At 37.5% G+C, this 18,440-nt stretch overlaps 1 protein-coding gene across 1 annotated transcript; it reads left to right on the top strand.

Moving 5' to 3' along the window:
- The first annotated feature begins 9,644 nt into the window (after positions 1 to 9,644).
- On the top strand, positions 9,645 to 17,534 carry ZNF165 (zinc finger protein 165). The gene is made up of 4 exons (XM_046639387.1): positions 9,645 to 10,137; positions 13,984 to 14,467; positions 14,758 to 14,896; positions 16,566 to 17,534. The coding sequence occupies exons 2-4, from the start codon at positions 14,057 to 14,059 to the stop codon at positions 17,474 to 17,476; spliced, it is 1,461 nt and encodes a 486-aa protein (XP_046495343.1). The 5' UTR covers positions 9,645 to 10,137; positions 13,984 to 14,056; the 3' UTR covers positions 17,477 to 17,534.
- Positions 17,535 to 18,440: the final 906 nt, after the last annotated feature.

Raw genomic sequence — 18,440 nt, 5'->3', positions numbered from 1 at the left:
AATTTGACTGCTCTTTGCTCTAATTTCTTTGGACTCTTCTAATTTGAGTGGAATATAATTTTACTGTGAAACAGTGTAGTGAGACTGCACAGTGAAATGAAAGATAATTTTTGAATATGATAACTTGAACCATCAAGATATAATCACTGTCAAACACAGTGGAGCAGTTTATCTAGTAGAGTAATAATCTCTATTTACTGCTCCCAAGAAGACAGAAAAGGCACGGAAATAGGAGAAACTTCTTTGAAAAATGGAACATCTTTTACATAAATGGCTAATGAATATTATAAAATTCTAATCTGTCCCCTTCCTTCTATTCTTTCAAATGTTCTAAACATTCAGTTTAAAAAAACTTTTTGGGGAAAAAATAGAGAATAATATCTTTGTAAAAGCAGTCTACAGAAAGATTTATTAGACAATTACCATTTTATCCCCATTAGATGGTGGAAATTACAACCAAAAATACTAAGTGTTGCTTGAAATATGGAGCAATTGTAACTCTTACATGCTACTAATGGGAGTATACACTGGTACAACAACCTTTGGCAACAATTTGGCTATATTACTGATGTTGAATGTATTAATACTCTAAAACCCAAAATTTAATTCCTAGGTATGTATTCTAGAGCAATTTTCATACATAAACACAAGGAAACATATCCAAGAAAGTTTGCCCCAGATTGTTTGTGTGGTCCAGATATCAGAAACAGTTTAATGTCCATTATCAGTAAAATAGACAAATAAATTCTGATATATAAGCATATAGTGAAAATGAATGATAAATATGAGAAGAATAATTTTGACCCACGAGTTTTTCCTCTATGTATGTTCTATATATGTTCTATATATATTCTCTTCTACGTATATGCTCTAGAAAAAAAAGAGAGAGAAGTTAAATGTACATAATCAAGAAAATGGATGAACTGAGTGGCTACATTTCAGTATATTTATATAGTGAAATATTCTACTGTATTTAAAATGAACTACATATATATAGGAAAGTTTAAACATCTCAAAAATATAATGTTGAATGAAAAATCAAATGTGAAAAAAGAAAGTTGCAGTACAATTTCATTTATATAAATATTAAAAACCCATAAAACACTACTATCTACAGCAAAATAAATATATACCGAAAATAGAATTCTAAATATTGAATATATGCTAGGGAGAGTGTTAAGGGGATGGAATGCAGAAACACAGAGGAGCCCTCATCTGCATCTGTTATGTGTAATTCTTTAAAAAAAGTCTGAAGCAAATTGAGTATAATGTTAAAAATTGATGAATCTAGGAGGTGTGGCCAAGGAATTTTACATTATTTTTTATTCTTGTCAATAAGCTCAAATCCATTCACAGCTTTTAGAAAACTGGAGAAAAGAAAAGAATAAAGAAAATGAAAAGTAGTGTTCATGTGAGAAATATGTGGGGAAAATTTCCAGATCTGAGTTCATGAATTACTAGACTGAAAGGTCCTACTAACTTTCCATGATTGTGAATGAAAAAAGACTCTCACCAGGACATATTGTTGTGAAATTTAAGAACACTAGAAATAAAGATCATAAGAGCTTCCAAAAATGAAACATTACATCACATGCAAAGGATCAAGAATCAGATCTTACAGTCAAGTCTTTAATCCATTTTGAGTTAATTTTTGTGTATGGTGTAAGATAATGGTCTACTTTCATTCTTTGGCATGTGGCTGTCCAGTCTTCCCAACATAATTATTAAAAAGACTTTCCTTTCTCCATTGTATGTTCTTGGCTCGCTTGTGGAAAATTAGCTGTCCATAGATGTGCAGGTTTATTTCTGGGCTCTCCATTCTGTTCCATGGATCTGTGCATCTGTTTTTGTGCCAATACCCTGTTGTTTTGATTACTACAACTTTGTAGTACATTTTGAAATCAGAGAGTGTGATAATTCCATATTTGTTCTTTTTTCTCAGGATTCCTTTGGCTATTTGGGGTCTTTCATTGTTCCATATAAATTTTAGGATTCTTTTTAGTATTTCCATGAAAAATGCCGTTGGGACTTTGATAAGGATTGCACTGAATCTGTAGATTGCTTTAGCAAGTATGGGCATTTTAACTTTGTTAATTCTTCTGATCCAAGAGCACTGCTATCTTTCTATTTCTTTGTGTCTTTGATTTCTTCCAATAATGTTTCATAGTTTTCAGTGTACAGATCTTTCACTTCTTTGGTTAAATTTATTCCTAGATATTTTGTTCTTTTTGTTACAATTGTAAATGGGATTGTATTCTTAATTTTTCTTTCTGCTATTTTGTTGTTAGGCTATAATTAATAAGACAAGAAGCAACAAGTGTTGGAGAGGATGTAGAGAAAATGGAACTCTCATACACTGCTGGCAGGAATGCGAACTGGTGCAGCCACTATAGGAAACAGTATGGAGATTCCTCAAAAAATCAAGAATAGAACTACCATACAATCCAGCTATTCCCCTTCTGGGTATTTATCCAAAGAACATGAGAACACGAGTGAGAAAAGAGATTTGCATCCCTATATTCATTGCAGCATTATTCACAACAGCCAAGACTTGGAAACAACCTAAGTGCCCATCAATAGCTGAATGGATAAAGATGTGGTATATATACACAATGCAATACTACTTAGCCATAAAAAAAAAAAGGTGAAATCTTGCCATTCGCGACAACATGGATGGACCTAGAGGGTATTATGCTAAGCGAAATGAATCAGATGGAAAAAGTCAAATACCATATGATTTCACTCATAAGTAGAAGATAAAAACAACAACAATGAACACATAGATATAGAGATTAGATTGGTGGTTACCAGAAGGGAAGGGGGGAGGGAGGAAGATGAAAAGGGCAAAGGGCACATGTGTACAGTGACAGATGGTAATTAGTCTTTGGTTGGCGAACATGATGTACTGTATACAGAAATCAAAATATAATGATGTACACTTGAAATATATATAATGTTTTAAACCAATGTTACCTCAATAAAAAAATTTTAACAGTATAAGAATGGTGTTAGGCTTGCCAACACAAGCATTAGAAATTAGAACATAATGGAGAAGTACTTTAAAAATACTGAAGTAAATCATTTCAAATCTGGTATTCTCTATCTCAGTAAATAACAGTTGAGTGTGAGAACATAAAAAGGACAATTTTAGACTTGCAAGATCTCAAAAAATTTCCTTTCATGCATTCTTTGTTGAGAAACCTCTGGAGAATGTTCTCTAACAAAACCAGGTAATAAACTAAGAAGATGTGCAATCCAAAAAACAGGGGACTCCAAACAGGAGTGGGTGCCAATAGATTTTGGACTATCAGCTCCAAGCCCACTGAGGAAAAGTAAACAACAAAGAAGCCCATACACAAGGGTCATCTTTAATTCATTTATAATGTACCATCCTTTTGTTTTCAACCCTGTTGTGGCAATTTGTTTTAATTGTCTCACTCTTAACAAACAGCGTGTTACTGGGTGTTGTTTTTTTTAACTCTTTTCTGAAAATCTCTCTTTTAAAAGGATTTAATTCATGAATATTAAAATTATTATATTACTGCGATAATAATTTGTTTTCTGTTTGCTGTGCTTTCTAGTTTTGTTTCTTCTTCTATCTTGTTACACAGCTATACCATATATACTGAAATATAATAAAACATATCACTGATTCAAATATACGATATCAGAATGTCTGATATCTTCAGATATCATTGAAAGACTTCTTTTGTATTATTTTAAAATTAATATTTTAATATATGCAAATGAGTACTTGTGATTGGATAAAACTTCCAGGATGCCATAACTGGATTCAAACTCTCAAACATCTTAGACAGAAATAAAGATGATGTGCTCTGAAAATTTACATAAGAAGACTCTAAAACTAGCTTTGGAACACAAAACACTATCAAGGATGTAGATAAAAAACCGTAATATATTTATTTCACAAAGTGTGAATGAAAAGTCACATTTGTAAGTTTATTTTTATAATATATGGTTTTTATATTTAATAAATTCTAATTTATTAATTTTTTTCATGGATCATGCTTTTGGCTATTGTGTCTAAAATATAACCATCAAACTCATGGTCATGTAGGTTTTCTCCATTTTTCTTCTAGAGGTTTTATAATTTTGTATTTAACATTTATGTCTATGATCTATTTTGACTTAATTTTGTGAAAGCTCTTCTTTGATTTATTTCATCAGTATTTTGTAATTTTCCACATACAGATCCTGTACCTATTTTGTTAAATTTATACCTAAGCATTTCATTTTCTTGGTGCTATTGTAAAAGGTAATTTCTTTTCATTTCAAATTCTAATTGTTCATTGCTGGTATGCAGGAAAGCAATTGACTTTTGTATATTAACATTGCATCCTGCAACCTTGCTATAATTGTTTATTAGCTTCAGGAGCTTTTTTGTTTGTTTTGTTGTTTTGTTTTATAGAGTCTTTTGGATTTTCTACATAGAAGAGCGTATTATCTGTGAATAAAAACTGTTTTGTTTCTTCCGTCCCAGTCTGTATATCTTTTATTTATTATTTATTTTGTCTTATTGCACTAGCTAGGACTTCCAGTATGATGTGGAATAGGAGCAGTGAGAGAAGACACTCTTGTTTTATTTCCAGTCTTAAGAGGAAAATAACTAGCTTCTCATTCTTAAGTATGGAGTTAGCTCTGGTTTCTTGGGGGTTTTTATTTTCATTTTCTGTAAGTGTTCTTTATTGAGTAGAGAAAGTGTCCCTCTGTTCCTAGTTTGTTGAGAGTTTTATCGCAATGGGTGTTGGATTTTGTCAGTTGCTTTCTCTGAATCAAATGATCATATGACTTTGCTTCTTTAGCCGGTTAATTATATTGATTACATTGGTGTATTATATTGACTGATTTTCAAATGTTGAACCAGTCTTGCATATCTGGAATAAATCCCACTTGGTTGTTGTGTATAATTCTTTTTACTTACTATTAGATTTGATTTGCTAATATTTTGTGAAGATTTTTGCACCTATGTTCATGAGAGCTCTTAGTCTGTGGTGTTCCTTTCTTGTAATGTCTTTATCTGATTTTGGTATTAGAGTATTAGGTGTCATAGAAAGTTATAGGAAGTGTTCCCTCTTTTTCTATTTTCAATAGGATATTATGAAGAATTGGTATTATTTCTTCTTCAAAGGCTTGATAGAATTCACCAATTAAACTATGTAGTGGGCCTGATGCTTTCTTTTTCAGAAAGTTATTAATTAGTGGTTCAATTTCTTTAATAGATATAAGATTATTCGGGTTATTTGTCTTTTGTGAGTTTTAGCAGTTTGTATTTTTCAAGGAAATTGTCCATCCATTTAAGTAACCAAATTTGTGGGCGTAGATTTGTTCATAGCATTCTTTTATTATCCTGTTAATGTCAATGGGATCAGAAGTGATGACCTCTTTTTATTTCTGATATTGGTACTTTGTGGAGTTTTTGTTTGTTTGCTTGCTTTTTAGTTAGCCTGGGTAGAGGTTTAACAATTTTATTCATCTTTTTAAAGAACTATATTTTGGTTTTGTTGACTTTCTTTATTGCTTTCCTATTGTTAACTGCAGTGATTTATCTTCTAATTTTTATTATTTCTTTTCTTCTGTTTGTTTCAGGCTCAAATTGTTCTTCTTTCTCTAGATTAGATACATTACTTTTATTACCTATTACCTGGGGGAGGGGGGAGAGGTATTTGTTTTTTCATGCATTCTTTTAAATAGCCTCTCAAGCTGAGAAAGAAGTCAGAGATAAAAAGAGAGGTGAGAATATGGACAAGAATCTAACTTGAGGTTGTGGACATGAGCAGTAACCAGAAAATTAATGCAGTGTGTGGGAAGAAAACTGGGATCTGGTGTAGATGAAATTTTAAAGAAATTCAGGAAGAATGATCAGGAGAAATCCTAAGAGAAATAGTTGAGCAAGAAAAGACTAAGGATGAGATAGATTAGAATCACTCACCATTGGAGTTGGAGGCAGAAAAGAAGGAAAACTAGAATTTGGCCAGATCAGGCTCAGAGAATTAACTCTGCTGCAGGTCAAAGCTAAAAACAGAAGAACAAGGTATGTTGTCATGAATAAAACTGACTTAAAGATACCAACTTGAATTGACAGAAATTCCCTCCAGGCCTACATATCACAACAGATCGTTCCAAGACCCCTTAACTTCCAAAATCCCCAAACTGGTGTGCAAAAGGGGGACTCTGTCAGTGGTTGTCATGATGACAACAGAGCACAAAGATTCTTGGTCATTTCCTTAGGATTGGTTTGATTCTGTAATGAAAGGTTAATTGAGAGGCTTGCTCCTCTTCTCCAGGAACGTCTCAGATCCCAGACTTCACTCTCATGCAGACATTTACCGTTTCTTCAAGACACACAGTTGTGATAGAGGCTGGCCTTCTGCAGTGATCCTTTTTAAAAATAGCTTAAGCCTTTTCTATCAATTTCAGTCCACATAGAAAGCTAAGAAATAGGAACTATGGACATCTCTGGCAAGTGATTATTTACTGTTATTTCATGTAATTGTTTCACATTTATGCCTTCATCAAATATTTACTCAGCATCTACTCTGTGACATACACAGGGTCAGGCAGTTGGTCATAGAAGTATGAGCAGAAGAAATGTGCTCCTTCCTAGTGGTTACCATCTAGTAGAGAATACAGACTTTAATCAAATAACACATTAATCATGTATAATTACAAACTGAAGTAAGCATTCTGAAGGCAAGTCACATAATTCTTTGAGGATAGTCATTCAACCAATGTTTACCAAATACCTCTCATGTGCTAAGTACATCACAGTCTGTGACATAGCAGCTGTGTGATCTTGGACAATTTACTTAACCTTTCTTAGCCTCCATTTGTTCAACTGTAAAATGTAATAGTGGCTACCACATACAGTCTTTATGATAGTTAAATGATTATTGTATGTAAAGCAATTAACATAGTGCTGGCATATGATAAAAGCTCGTCAGCATCAGATCCAGTCATAGACTGCTCCTGGGGAATAGAAACTAGGGCATGTGTACTATAGCTTTGCTGCACAGCCACTGCCAAGCACTGGGGATACAAGAATGAATACAATGTGGCCATGTTCTAGAGGAACTGAGTGGAATGGGGGGAAGAAGACAATTTGAGGGATTATTTCTAGTATAGTATAGTATAGTATAGGAAAATGAATGAATAGATTCAGAACTTATGTCAAAGCAAAACTTTAAAACTCTTGGTATAATATATATCTTTCTGTCCCTTGGGTAGGGAAGAATTTCTTTTAAAAGAACACAGAAAATGCTAATTCTAAAGGAAAATATTAATAAATTTGTCCATATTCAAATTAAGAACTTCTGTTCATCAAAAAAAAATAAGGAAAGTGAAAAGAAAGTGCTATAAATTGGCAGAAAATCTTCGCAATAAATAAAATCAACAAAAAAATACTATCTAGAATATACTCATACAAATCATTAAGAAAAATTTTTAAAAACCCAATAGAAAAATGTACAAAAGATATAAAGAAATTTTTCATAGGAGAGGAAAACCATAATGCCAATAAATATTGAGATGTCTGGTCTCACTACTAATCAGACAAAGACATATAAAGACCAAATTTTACACCCATTCAAGTGGTAAAAATTAAGGAGTCTGTCAAACTAATTTTGAAGAAAGTATGCATAAACAAGACTGCTTAAAAATGGACAGTGAGAGTATAAATTAGACGACCACCCGGTCTAACAAAGTTTGACACCCAGCAAGTCTGCTTCTGAGAGAAACTCTTACCCATATACAAGATTCATAGAAGCACTGCTTGTAATTTTTTTTAAATGGAAATACTCTAAATACCCATTCATTTGACAAATATTTATTGAGAGTATATTTCATGACAGGCCTTATTATAGGTGTTTGGATATGGTAGTTATCAACACAGAAAAGAACCATTACTTCGAATATTGTACATTCTAGCATATGAGGCAATCGACATAATAAATAAAATAAATTACATAGCATGAAAAAGTAGAACAGGGAAGACGGATGTGAGGGGGCAAGATACGTCTCATTGAGGAGGTATGACTTGAGTAAAGATTTGCAGAAAGTGAGGAATTTAACCAAGCCCATACTTGTGACAGAGAAAACAGCTGGAACTGTGGACCTAAGCAAGAACATGCCTTTGTACTCCAGGGAGAAGGAGGAGGCCCATTGGGGATGATGAAGCAGAATGAGCAAAGGAGAGAGTAATAAGAGATACATAGGGTACAGCTCATATAGGGTCTTATAAGCCATTTTAAGGACTTTGGGTTTCACCCTGAATAAAATAGGGAGCTACTAAAAGGTTTTAAGCTTTAAAGGCTTTAAGTTTTAAAGGGCTAGTATAGGAGGTGAAAAAGTAATTTTCCCTCTACCTTTCTGAGTTCTTAGCTGAAATCCTCATAATAAAAGACAAATTAACAGGGAAAAATAAACAGAAGTTCATTAACCTGTATACCTTATGTATACATGGGAGACACACAGAAAAAAATGAGTAACTAAAGAAATGGCTTTAGAATTCCAATATTAACAGGGAAAGAGGAGGGTGAATGCAGGCCTCCTACAAGAGAGTAAATGATTTTTAGAAAAGATGAATGGGCCCTTAGAAGAATAAATGGGAGGTCTGATAGTTTATGACAAAATTTGCCTGGGTGCAATGTCTCCTATACTCTGATAAGAGTCGATCTTGACTGGTTGATGAAACTCAAGGAGAGGGAATTTATGACAATTTTGCTCTTTTTTGGAAGATCTGTCTGTAGGCAGGGATGAGGGGAGTTCAGAGAAAGCTTCTCTCTGCATTTGTTGTTTTTTAAGTGCCTACAGCTCAAAATCATCAACATATCAAAGCAGTATATTTTGAGGAGGTAATTTCTTCTACCCTTCAGTAGCATGATAGAACTTATGCTTCAACAGTACCACTCCAGCTTCTCTATTGAGAACAGCCTGTGGGGGACAAAGATATAAGCAGAGGGACCACTTAAGAGGTTATGGCAGCAATCCAGAAGAGAGACAATAGTCTATAGAGATAACAGTGTATTGGCCCATCTTTAGGAGAATGGTTGAATGCAATGTGATATGCACAATTGGAATATTATGCAGTAGTGAAAACTAATTTTAATTCAACAATACGGATAAACCTTAGTAACATTGTTGAAGGAAAAGAAGCAAATATCAGATAGTCTATGACGTGATGCCTTTTACATCAAAAACAACTAAAACCATACACTGGTTTTCCCATACATACGTATCTAATAGAAATATCTTTTTAAAAAGGGAAAGATAAACACAAAATTTGTTAACAGTGGTTACCTCAGATGAGAGGAGGTAGGGAGAGTGAGGAGAGAAAGAGTATAAATCTAAGTTATTGTGAATGTTCTAGTTCTTCCAGGTTGGGAAATGGAATCAGTGTTCGATGGGGCCTGCAGTGGACCAGTGATTAAGTCCCTGCCCTCCACTTTCACGCCCAAGGTTTTCCCAGGTTTGGATCCTGGGCGCCAACCTAGCACTGCCCAACAAGCCACGCTGAGGCAGCTCATAGAAGGACCTACAACTAGAATATACAACTATGTACTGGCCGGCTTTGAGGAGAAGAAGAAAAAAAAAAGATTGGCAACAGATATTGGTTCAGGACCAATCTTTAAAAAAATGTTCACATTTTAGGGCCAGGCATAGACGTCTTGAGCCAGGGTTATGCTTAATCCCGTTTTGTATATCTGCTTTTCATCGGAGTTGGGGGATGAATCAAGGGTTCGGGAAAAGGCTTCCCGTAAATCCAGAAAGGCTTTGCAACGGTGAAGTTTGAGCTGCATGCCTGTTGCGTGGGCTTCAATTTCACTGCCCCAGACTGAAGTTGAGGACAGGCCGCACGGGCGCAGTAGAGCCAAGTTGACTACTACAAAGTGCAGAAAAGACTCCTCCTCCTTCAAGGTCTGTGAATTTTAGGATAGCGGTGAAAACGCCAGGGACACAGAGTCTGAGCGCTGAGAAAGCCAAGAGGCTTCTGGGAATTGTAGTCCAAAGCCAGCCCGTCTTCTGCGCAGACTCAAAAGTCTCTGTGGAAGGAAGCCTTGAGGCGGTGCAGAGCCGTCCTTCCACCGGAAGTGTCCGATCGGAACCAGCCCTGTAAGAGAGGTGAGTCCGGATTTGGGGACCCAGGTGTCCAGCCCTTTGTCCCCTCCAAACACCCAGTCCCTACTATGTTCTATACGGGATTGTAGCAATCCTGTGTCGACCTGGACCGCGGACCTTAAAGGAATCCCGAGGAAAGGTGGAACTAGGTTCAGCGTTGGGAAGGCATTCGCGCCCGCCTATTTCGAGAGGGTAGTGTGGTTTCCATAGTTACCCCCGCCGCGCGTTACGTCATCGTTGAGGGCGTAGAGGGCGTGGTTCCGGGAGCCGACGGCAGTTCTGCTGGCGGATATCTGGGGTCCTGGTTGTGAGGAGTGGCCTGACCCCGTCGGGCGAGACGGGGAAGGGTGGTATCTTTTCCGGTTCGGCCGCTTTCTGCCGGAAGACGCTGTGCCGGAGTCCGGCCCCGATGCCTGCTACTCATGGGAGGAGTAACTGCCTTTTCATAGAAAAAGTGGGGATAGCCCCCGCCTCCTCGTGAAATTTATCACACAGTAAATATTTAGTATTTCCTGTGTGCTGGGGATGTAGTGAAACCAACGCTGAGCCCCTGCCATCGTTCTCGAACGAGAGACAGACCGCAAAGTAGGCAATTACAAGACGGTGGAAAGTGCATCCATGTGAGAAACACAAGGTGCCGTGGGAGCCTTCCCCGACACGCACTTTGAATCCCCTGCTCTGCTCTGTGGTCTCTACTAGATTTCCCCCAACTTCCCTCCCTCCACCGACAAAACTGTTCCCCCGTCCTCCTTCAACCCAAGCATACACACCAGAGACCTGCTAAGCCATCAGGAACCCTGCTCTTCGTCGAACCTGCACCTTTCCGAACATAATTACGCCTTCCTTTCAGTTCTAATGGCGTTTGTTTACATATCTGCTTAGCTTTTTTGTAACTCTCCCCAACATAATGATTGTAAAGCACTAGATGCTCAATAAGTGTTTATTAGCTTGAAGTTAGTAAGACATTTAAAAACCATCTTTAGGGGAAATATGTCACATCCTTGAGGACTAGATAATTCTCTCCACGGTTGTGGACTGTTTTAAGTGGATCAGAAGTGATGAAACACCTGGAGACAGAACTTTAAGCTATCTGAGGTGATAACATATGTTGTAGACCCAGCCACTTAGCATGATAATGGAAATGTAAGTGAATTGTGGATTATGTAGGTCCATCTTCCTATGCTGAATGAGGTAATGTCCATAAAGTATTAGGACACTACTAGGTAAGCACTTCACACATCCAGCAAACATAATAAGAAGTGAAATTAGATTTCTATATCAAAAGAAAGTCTCCGTAAACTATGAAGGATTGAGACTCTCTGATATATCATAGCACTAGCCCCCTTATTTCACCCTCTATCATTGCTAAATTTTGTTCTTACTTATACCCGAACTCTCTTTTCCAAGGTTCAATCTGATCCTGTGATCCTCATTTCATAATCTTGGAGAGTTGATCCCGATATTTGTCTTCAACTGCCTTTTCCATGGATCTTGTCTAAATCTATATTTCCATTCCTAGCTCCTTTCCCTTAAAATCTCTTAATAACTGTTGGAAATGTTTTTCCAAGTTGATGTCTCCTTAAGACAGAATATCCAAAACACAAAGCATCTCAAACTTTCCTAATTTCCACTTTTATTGATTTTATTCAAATCGACAAATGTGAGAACTTAAAAATAATAGTAATAATGCATGGTCCTTAACCTCATGGAGCTCTAGTCAACTAATGAAGAAAAGCAGCCAAACAACTAAAAATAAAACAAGGTGATATGTATTGTATTCACAGATATTATGTATTGGCAACTCAGGGTAGAGTTGATGAATTCCGTAACTGAGGCAGTAGAATTCTTAGTCGTTCGAATTATTACATCCTGCTGCGTGGTCTCACTATCAATCTGCTGTTCGTTCCTGCTTTCTAAGCTTTTCTTCTATCCCTTCCTTTTTGCCTTTCTGGATCTTTCTCATCCTTTATTGACCCATTTAAGCCCCACCACCTCTAGGGAATATTTGCTACCATTTGCACACATACACACACATTCTCTCCCTACCTCTGAACTGTTTGGCTGTTGTCTCTCTACAACTTTAGTACTTCAGCGTTCAACAGTTATGAAGCGTTTTCAATGTGCCATGTGAAACGTTTCATTATTTAAATGTTATATCCATGTTTGTTTTATGTCATTTCTTTCCGAATGTTTTGCAAACTCTTTGCAAACTCAAACACTCTTTGTTTAATTCCTTATAGCCGTACCTCAGAAGAGAGATTCTCCAGGCGTCCCCCATACTAACCCAGTCAACATCCCAGGCATCTGTTTGTAACGAAGTTCCCATGTAATGATCAGGCAGCGAGCCCAGCTCTGAACTCAGACTTTCTTGGAAACCACTGCCATACGACCTCTAGCCCAGTGCTTTGCTTGTGCTAAGATTCTAAAAGCACATGTGAGTGAACAGTCAGTAGTCAACTTGGTGATAGGTCTAATAGAAGGACCGGAAGAATTGATATTTGCCTTTTGCTATTGTCCTCTAGGACTTCATCTCTAAATTCTTGTTATTCAGTTTTTCAGTTCAGAAACCAGACTGACCATTCCCACTGCTGCTAACACTTGAGGAACTGATACTCAATAACAAGACTCACAGAAGGCTGGTTTATTATATTTTATTGGTGAGATGATAGGCCTCAATGTCCAAACCATGGACTAAGCCATGAAACTAGGAAGGCAGAGAAGAAACTGTTGGGACAAAAGGAAATCTATCTGGTTGCCGGCCCGGTGGCGTAGCGGTTACCACACGTGTTGCACTTCAGTGTCCCGAGGTTCCCTGGTCCGGATCTCGGATGCCAGGCAAGGAGGATTGACGATGGATGTTAGCTCAGGGCTAAACTTTCCTAAAAAAAAAAAAGGAAACCTATCTGGGGACTTTTGGGGAGGGAGCTAGTTATACTGACTGAAATTATTAACATCTGGCTCTCAAGAATATTTGTCCTATTTTATTATTTAAGAGATTTATAAGTAATCCTGCTTATAAATTCTGAATAGATAATTATAACATTCTCAGCGTCTATTTTCCTCACACTTGTATGAGTACAGTGGCCTCTTTTTGTTTCTGTCTTTTCATGTTGCAGTCCATCCTAGAAATGAACAATGTGTTAATCTCCACAAACAGTATCTTTCAGGTCATTCTGCTCAAAAACTTTCATTGGCTCCCCAGTGCCTAAAAGATGAACTCTGAATTCATAAACTTGACAGTTGAGGCTTTCTGCAGTAAGGCCCCAGCCTTTCCTCTGTAATTTCCTGATGCAAACCTGCTGAACTTCCCAGTTCCCCACTTCCGTGTTCCTGCCATTAACCAATTGTTCAGGCTGTTTCCTTGCTTATAATTTCCTATTTCTCTCTTTCCCACACCCTAGTCAAATCCTTTCCATTCTTCAGAAGTTAATTTTTTAATTGTTTCAGAAGTTAGTTTTTTAATTAAGCTTCCCTGACCATGCAACCTACTGTGCGCTTTTCCATCTTCCAACGTTATGAAGTACTTCTATCATTTATCTCTTTTGATCCTTATTGTCTTTATGACTTAGATACAATTTAATTGCATGTTGCATGTTAACATTTAGTATTGCCTTATATTTGTATTGCCTTATATTTAATATTTCTAATTTAAGTAACCTTATTTTTTAATTGAAATTTTAAGCTGCCTTGAGGTAGAAATTATGTAACAGTTGTATTCCGCAAAGCAGGTATTTCAGTGCTTTTACGCATAGGAAATGCCCAGGAAATTTTTGTGTAATGGAGAATGGCTAATTCTATGTGTGATCTTTCATCTTCATAGAGAGTAATAATAATTTTTTTACCCCTCAGGAGAGTTCTTGAAACTAAATAAGACCCTTCACAAAGCAGAAGTGTGTTTTCTGATAATATATTCTATTCGAAGATGACAACAGAATCAAAGAAAGCTTCAGCTCAGAACCTTCAGGAAGATGAAGGACTTCTGATAGTGAAGATAGAGGAGGAAGATTTTGTCTGGCAGCAGGACACTTGCTTACAGAGAAGTGATCCCCTCAGGCAAGAGCTCTGCCGGCAGCTTTTCAGGCAGTTCTGCTACCAGGATTCCCCTGGACCCCGCGAGGCCCTCTGCCGGCTCCGGGAGCTCTGCTGTCAGTGGCTGAAGCCAGAAACCCACACTAAGGAGCAGATCCTGGAGCTGCTGGTGCTGGAGCAGTTCCTGACCATCCTGCCAGGGGATCTGCAGGCCTGGGTGCGTAAACATTACCCAGAGAGTGGAGAAGAGGCAGTGACCATACTGGAAGATCTGGAGAGAGGCACTGATGAAGCAGTACTCCAGGTACAGAGGGGATGGGAGATCTAAGACCTCCAGAATGGATGGAGTCCCACAATGGGAGAAAAGAGCCTGAGATTGAATATCTAGTGAGACTTACAGGAGCTCTTAGTTCAGTGTGCATTTATATCTCCTTTCCTCTCTGTTTGGTACTATACTACATTTTACAATTGAATCAGACTTAATTCTTCCTTCCCTAGTTTTGTATTCCTACAGGAAGTTCTCTTTGTTTTTGGAAGATATTTAATTCCAACAGAGATTCTCTCATAAGCCCAAATATACTTTCTTTTTCTCAGATTCCAGTCCATGGACGTGGACAAGAAATATTCAGGAGAAAGGTGACACCTTCTGGACCAGCACTTAATGTCCAGTTCCAGCCAGTGGATGCCAAGGCCCTTCCTGGTTCTTCAGAAACCCAGCTCATAATGGACTGTGGTAAGGGGCAGTTTTCTATGCGGTGCATGTCACTAAAGCAGTGTGACAGTAAATCTCCCTTCTCAGATTAGTCTGAGTCGCTGTAGATGTCCTTTCCTTTATTACCCAGTGAGAAGGAGAGAACCTTTTTTTTCTATGTGTTATTGACCAATTAAAAAAAATAATTTTGTTCCTTATCTAGAATATTTCCATTTTTCCATTTTTTCTTTATCTTGAATGTTTGCAAAACACAGGTTGTTTTTATTTTATGAGCAAATTAAAAGAAAGAGAAATGAATGAGTCAAGAAAATGTCAGGGAATGAGAAAAGAAGCAAAAGAAGCAGCAGCACATGGACAGAAACATGTTAATAGAGAAGTGCGTGTAACGGTAGAGGAAGAGAGAGGCAGATACATTAGATATACTCATAAACAGAATATAATTCACAGATACATAGAATAAGATCCATATTGTTGCTGTTTTTATGTAATTTTGGTCTTTCAAAGCTCTCTTATGGTTTTATAGAATTGGCCATACTTCTGACTACCTCCATAGAATACTTATCACTGTCCTAAAACTGATCTGTTTAAAAAGTTCATAGATTCAGTATCACTTTAGGGGTGAATGGTCCCAAAAATAAACCCAAGAACAAATTACAGTAATTTTTTTAAAAAATACCCAAATTCTGCTTTCAAGGTTGTTCTGGAAACATTTCTATCCACCCCATCTAAAATTGTAAATTTTTCCCACCCTAAGACCAGCACTGCCTAACCCCCTGTCCTGCCCTAACTTATTCTAGGCAAAGGAAACCCTATATAAAAGAGGGGCTGCTTGACTCCAGCACAATATAGAGTCATGAGCACACTATAGATTCGTGAGCTAAAAGGAAGGAATTGTGAGGACTAAATAAGTGGGTCCTGGAAACCAGCCTGATGAATTCGGATGTGTTGTGCAAGAAAAGAGTAGAGTGTAAGAGGATGACAGGGTTTAATGACAGTCTGGTAAGAGTATTTATGATGGCTAAGAAGTAACAGCAAGGAGGCTGTTACAGTCATCTAGAAAGGAAGTGATGAGGTTCTTGACTAGGATGATAGTAAGAGAAATGTAGAGAAAGGAATGTATATAGGGGACATTTAGCAGAAAGTGGTGATAGAACTTGATTAAGCATGGAAGATGAAGAAAAAATGGAAGGTTGGATTGGATGGATAGACGGATGGAGGTTTTCTTCTTGACATACACATACCTCAGGGTCATTTGTAGCTTTACTTTTTCCTTGCATCTATATCCTCTTCTGCTTTCTTTGATATGGTGCCTCTCTTTCTCCCTCTAAACCTACCACTGGAAATCTATCATAGATTCAAAGTTCTCCGTCATATTGCATAGTTCTTTCTCCTTACTTTGTCTCCCCCTCCATTCTTGCGGGTCATGTTCCTATTCCCAGTCTTTTCTATTTGGTCTGTTCCTCCTTGAATGTCTGTTTCCTCTTTCTGCAAACCACTGCATATATACTTGCTTTTAACAATTTTTCTTTCTTTTGTGTCCTTGTCTATCACTCCTTTCATTTGAAAGGGCACATTTTTAGAGTGGCCAAGTGAGGTGCCAATATGTAACTGTATTGTACATTCCTCAAAATTTTCTGTTCTTCCAGCTCATCAAACAGGTATTTACCTCTTTCTTTTTTCATTATTTTAGATAATAAGAGTGAAAACAATGGATCCATGCCAAAGTTGGACATTTATGAAAAAATGGAATCGCAGAGAATTATATCAGGAAGAATTTCAGGATTCATGTCAGAAGGATCTGCTGAGTCTCAAAACATCTGTAAGTCTTCAGGCAAGATAAAGAGGCACTGGGAAAAAGAACCAGAGGAGTCTTGGAGACCATCATCTGCTCAGGATGGAGGTTTTAGTAAAATCCTCACCCACAAAAATACACTTACAGGTGAAATAATAAGCCATGATGGATGTTCTGAGAGAAGCTTAAATCTGAACACAAATGAATTTACACACCAGAAATCTTGTAAACACAGTACCTATGACCAAAGTTTCAAATGGAATTCAGATTTTATTAAGCATCAAAGAATTTATGCTGGAGAAAAAATCCATCAATACAGAAAATCTCTGAAGAGCCCAAATCTTATTAAACATGCAGCAATTTTCAGTGGAGAGAAAACGCATGAGTGTAATGAATGTGGGAAAGCTTTCAGACACAGCTCAAAGCTTATTAGGCATCAGAGAATCCACACTGGAGAGAGACCCTATGAATGTAATGAGTGTGGGAAAGGCTTTGGGGGGAGCTCAGATCTTATTAGACACCAGAGAATTCACACTGGGGAAAGACCCTTTGAATGCAAAGAATGTGGGAGAGCATTCAGCCTGAACTCACATCTTATCCTACATCAGAGAATTCACACCAGAGAGAAACCCTATGAATGTAGTGAATGTGGGAAAACCTTCAGAGTGAGCTCACACCTTATTCGACACCTGAGAATTCACACTGGAGAGAAACCCTATGAATGTAGTGAGTGTGGAAGAGCCTTCAGTCAGAGCTCACACCTTAGTCAACATCAGAGAATTCACAAGAGGGAAAACCTATTAATGTAAAGAACTCAAATTCATATGGAAATGCTAAGGAAATAGCAAAACATGAAAAACATTGAATGAAAAATAAACACTGGTGAGATGAATGACTGAAAGACCAGTGTCTCTTTTTTTCTCTCTCATTCTCTGGCTTGCTGTTCTGCATATGATCTTCACCTCTGTGTGTGTGCTTTCTGTGAGCCTGGGAATGTACGTCTGCCATTGACTGCCAAAGTCAACCCAAAAGAGCAGAATTTCGGTGAGGCTGATAAATGGGTTAGTCTAGAACAATGGAGATAGAAAAAAAGACTCTCTTGGGAAATAACCATAATTACAGAGCCAGGGGGAGGGGATTGGAGAGGAAGATTCAGGTAAAGAGAGACATCATCAACCCTAGTTAATGATTCTCCACAAGAGGAGGTAAGCTAAGCCCAGGAATGGAATAGCTTGAGCAATGCACTACAGAAAAGTGCTTTTGGAACATTCCTTTAAAAAATCAAGACACAACAAAATTAGAGTCATCTCAAACAAGAAGGCATACACAATGGTGGCATTCCAATATGGAGGCCAAAATCTATGTCCAGATTTACTTCTGCCAGGAAGTAAACAACCAGAAGAGCATACAAGGCAAGAAGCCAACATCCAGAGATTCAAATAAGACAGGAGGGGACGGGGCTGGCCCCGTGGCCGAGTGGTTAAGTTCGCGCGCTCCACTGCAGGCGGCCCAGTGTTTCGTTGGTTCGAATCCTGGGCGCGGACATGGCACTGCTCATCAGACCACGCTGAGGCAGCGTCCCACATGCCACAACTAGAAGGACCCACAACGAAGAATATACAACTATGTACTGGGGGGCTTTGGGGAGAAAAAGGAAAAAATAAAATCTTTAAAAAAAAAAAAAAGACAGGAGGGGAGTAGAAGTAAATTAGGAAAGAGTTGGTGTTAGAGATGAGGAAAGTTGTTCAAATTGATCTAAACCTTAGAATTTGG

Source organism: Equus quagga, chromosome 15 (assembly GCF_021613505.1).
Source record: "Equus quagga isolate Etosha38 chromosome 15, UCLA_HA_Equagga_1.0, whole genome shotgun sequence".
NCBI classification, from domain to species: domain Eukaryota; kingdom Metazoa; phylum Chordata; class Mammalia; order Perissodactyla; family Equidae; genus Equus; species Equus quagga.
The sequence above is the reverse complement of the archived record's forward strand: the minus strand, read 5'-3'. Positions and strand labels throughout refer to the sequence as shown.

Excerpts from the sequence above, each read along its gene's own strand:
- ZNF165 (XM_046639387.1), top strand. The coding sequence starts at position 14,057 with ATGACAACAGAATCAAAGAAAGCTTCAGCTCAGAACCTTCAGGAAGAT. Across the intron at positions 14,468-14,757 it reads CTGATGAAGCAGTACTCCAG|ATTCCAGTCCATGGACGTGG; the intron begins GTACAGAGGGGA and ends TCTTTTTCTCAG. Across the intron at positions 14,897-16,565 it reads CCAGCTCATAATGGACTGTG|ATAATAAGAGTGAAAACAAT; the intron begins GTAAGGGGCAGT and ends TCATTATTTTAG.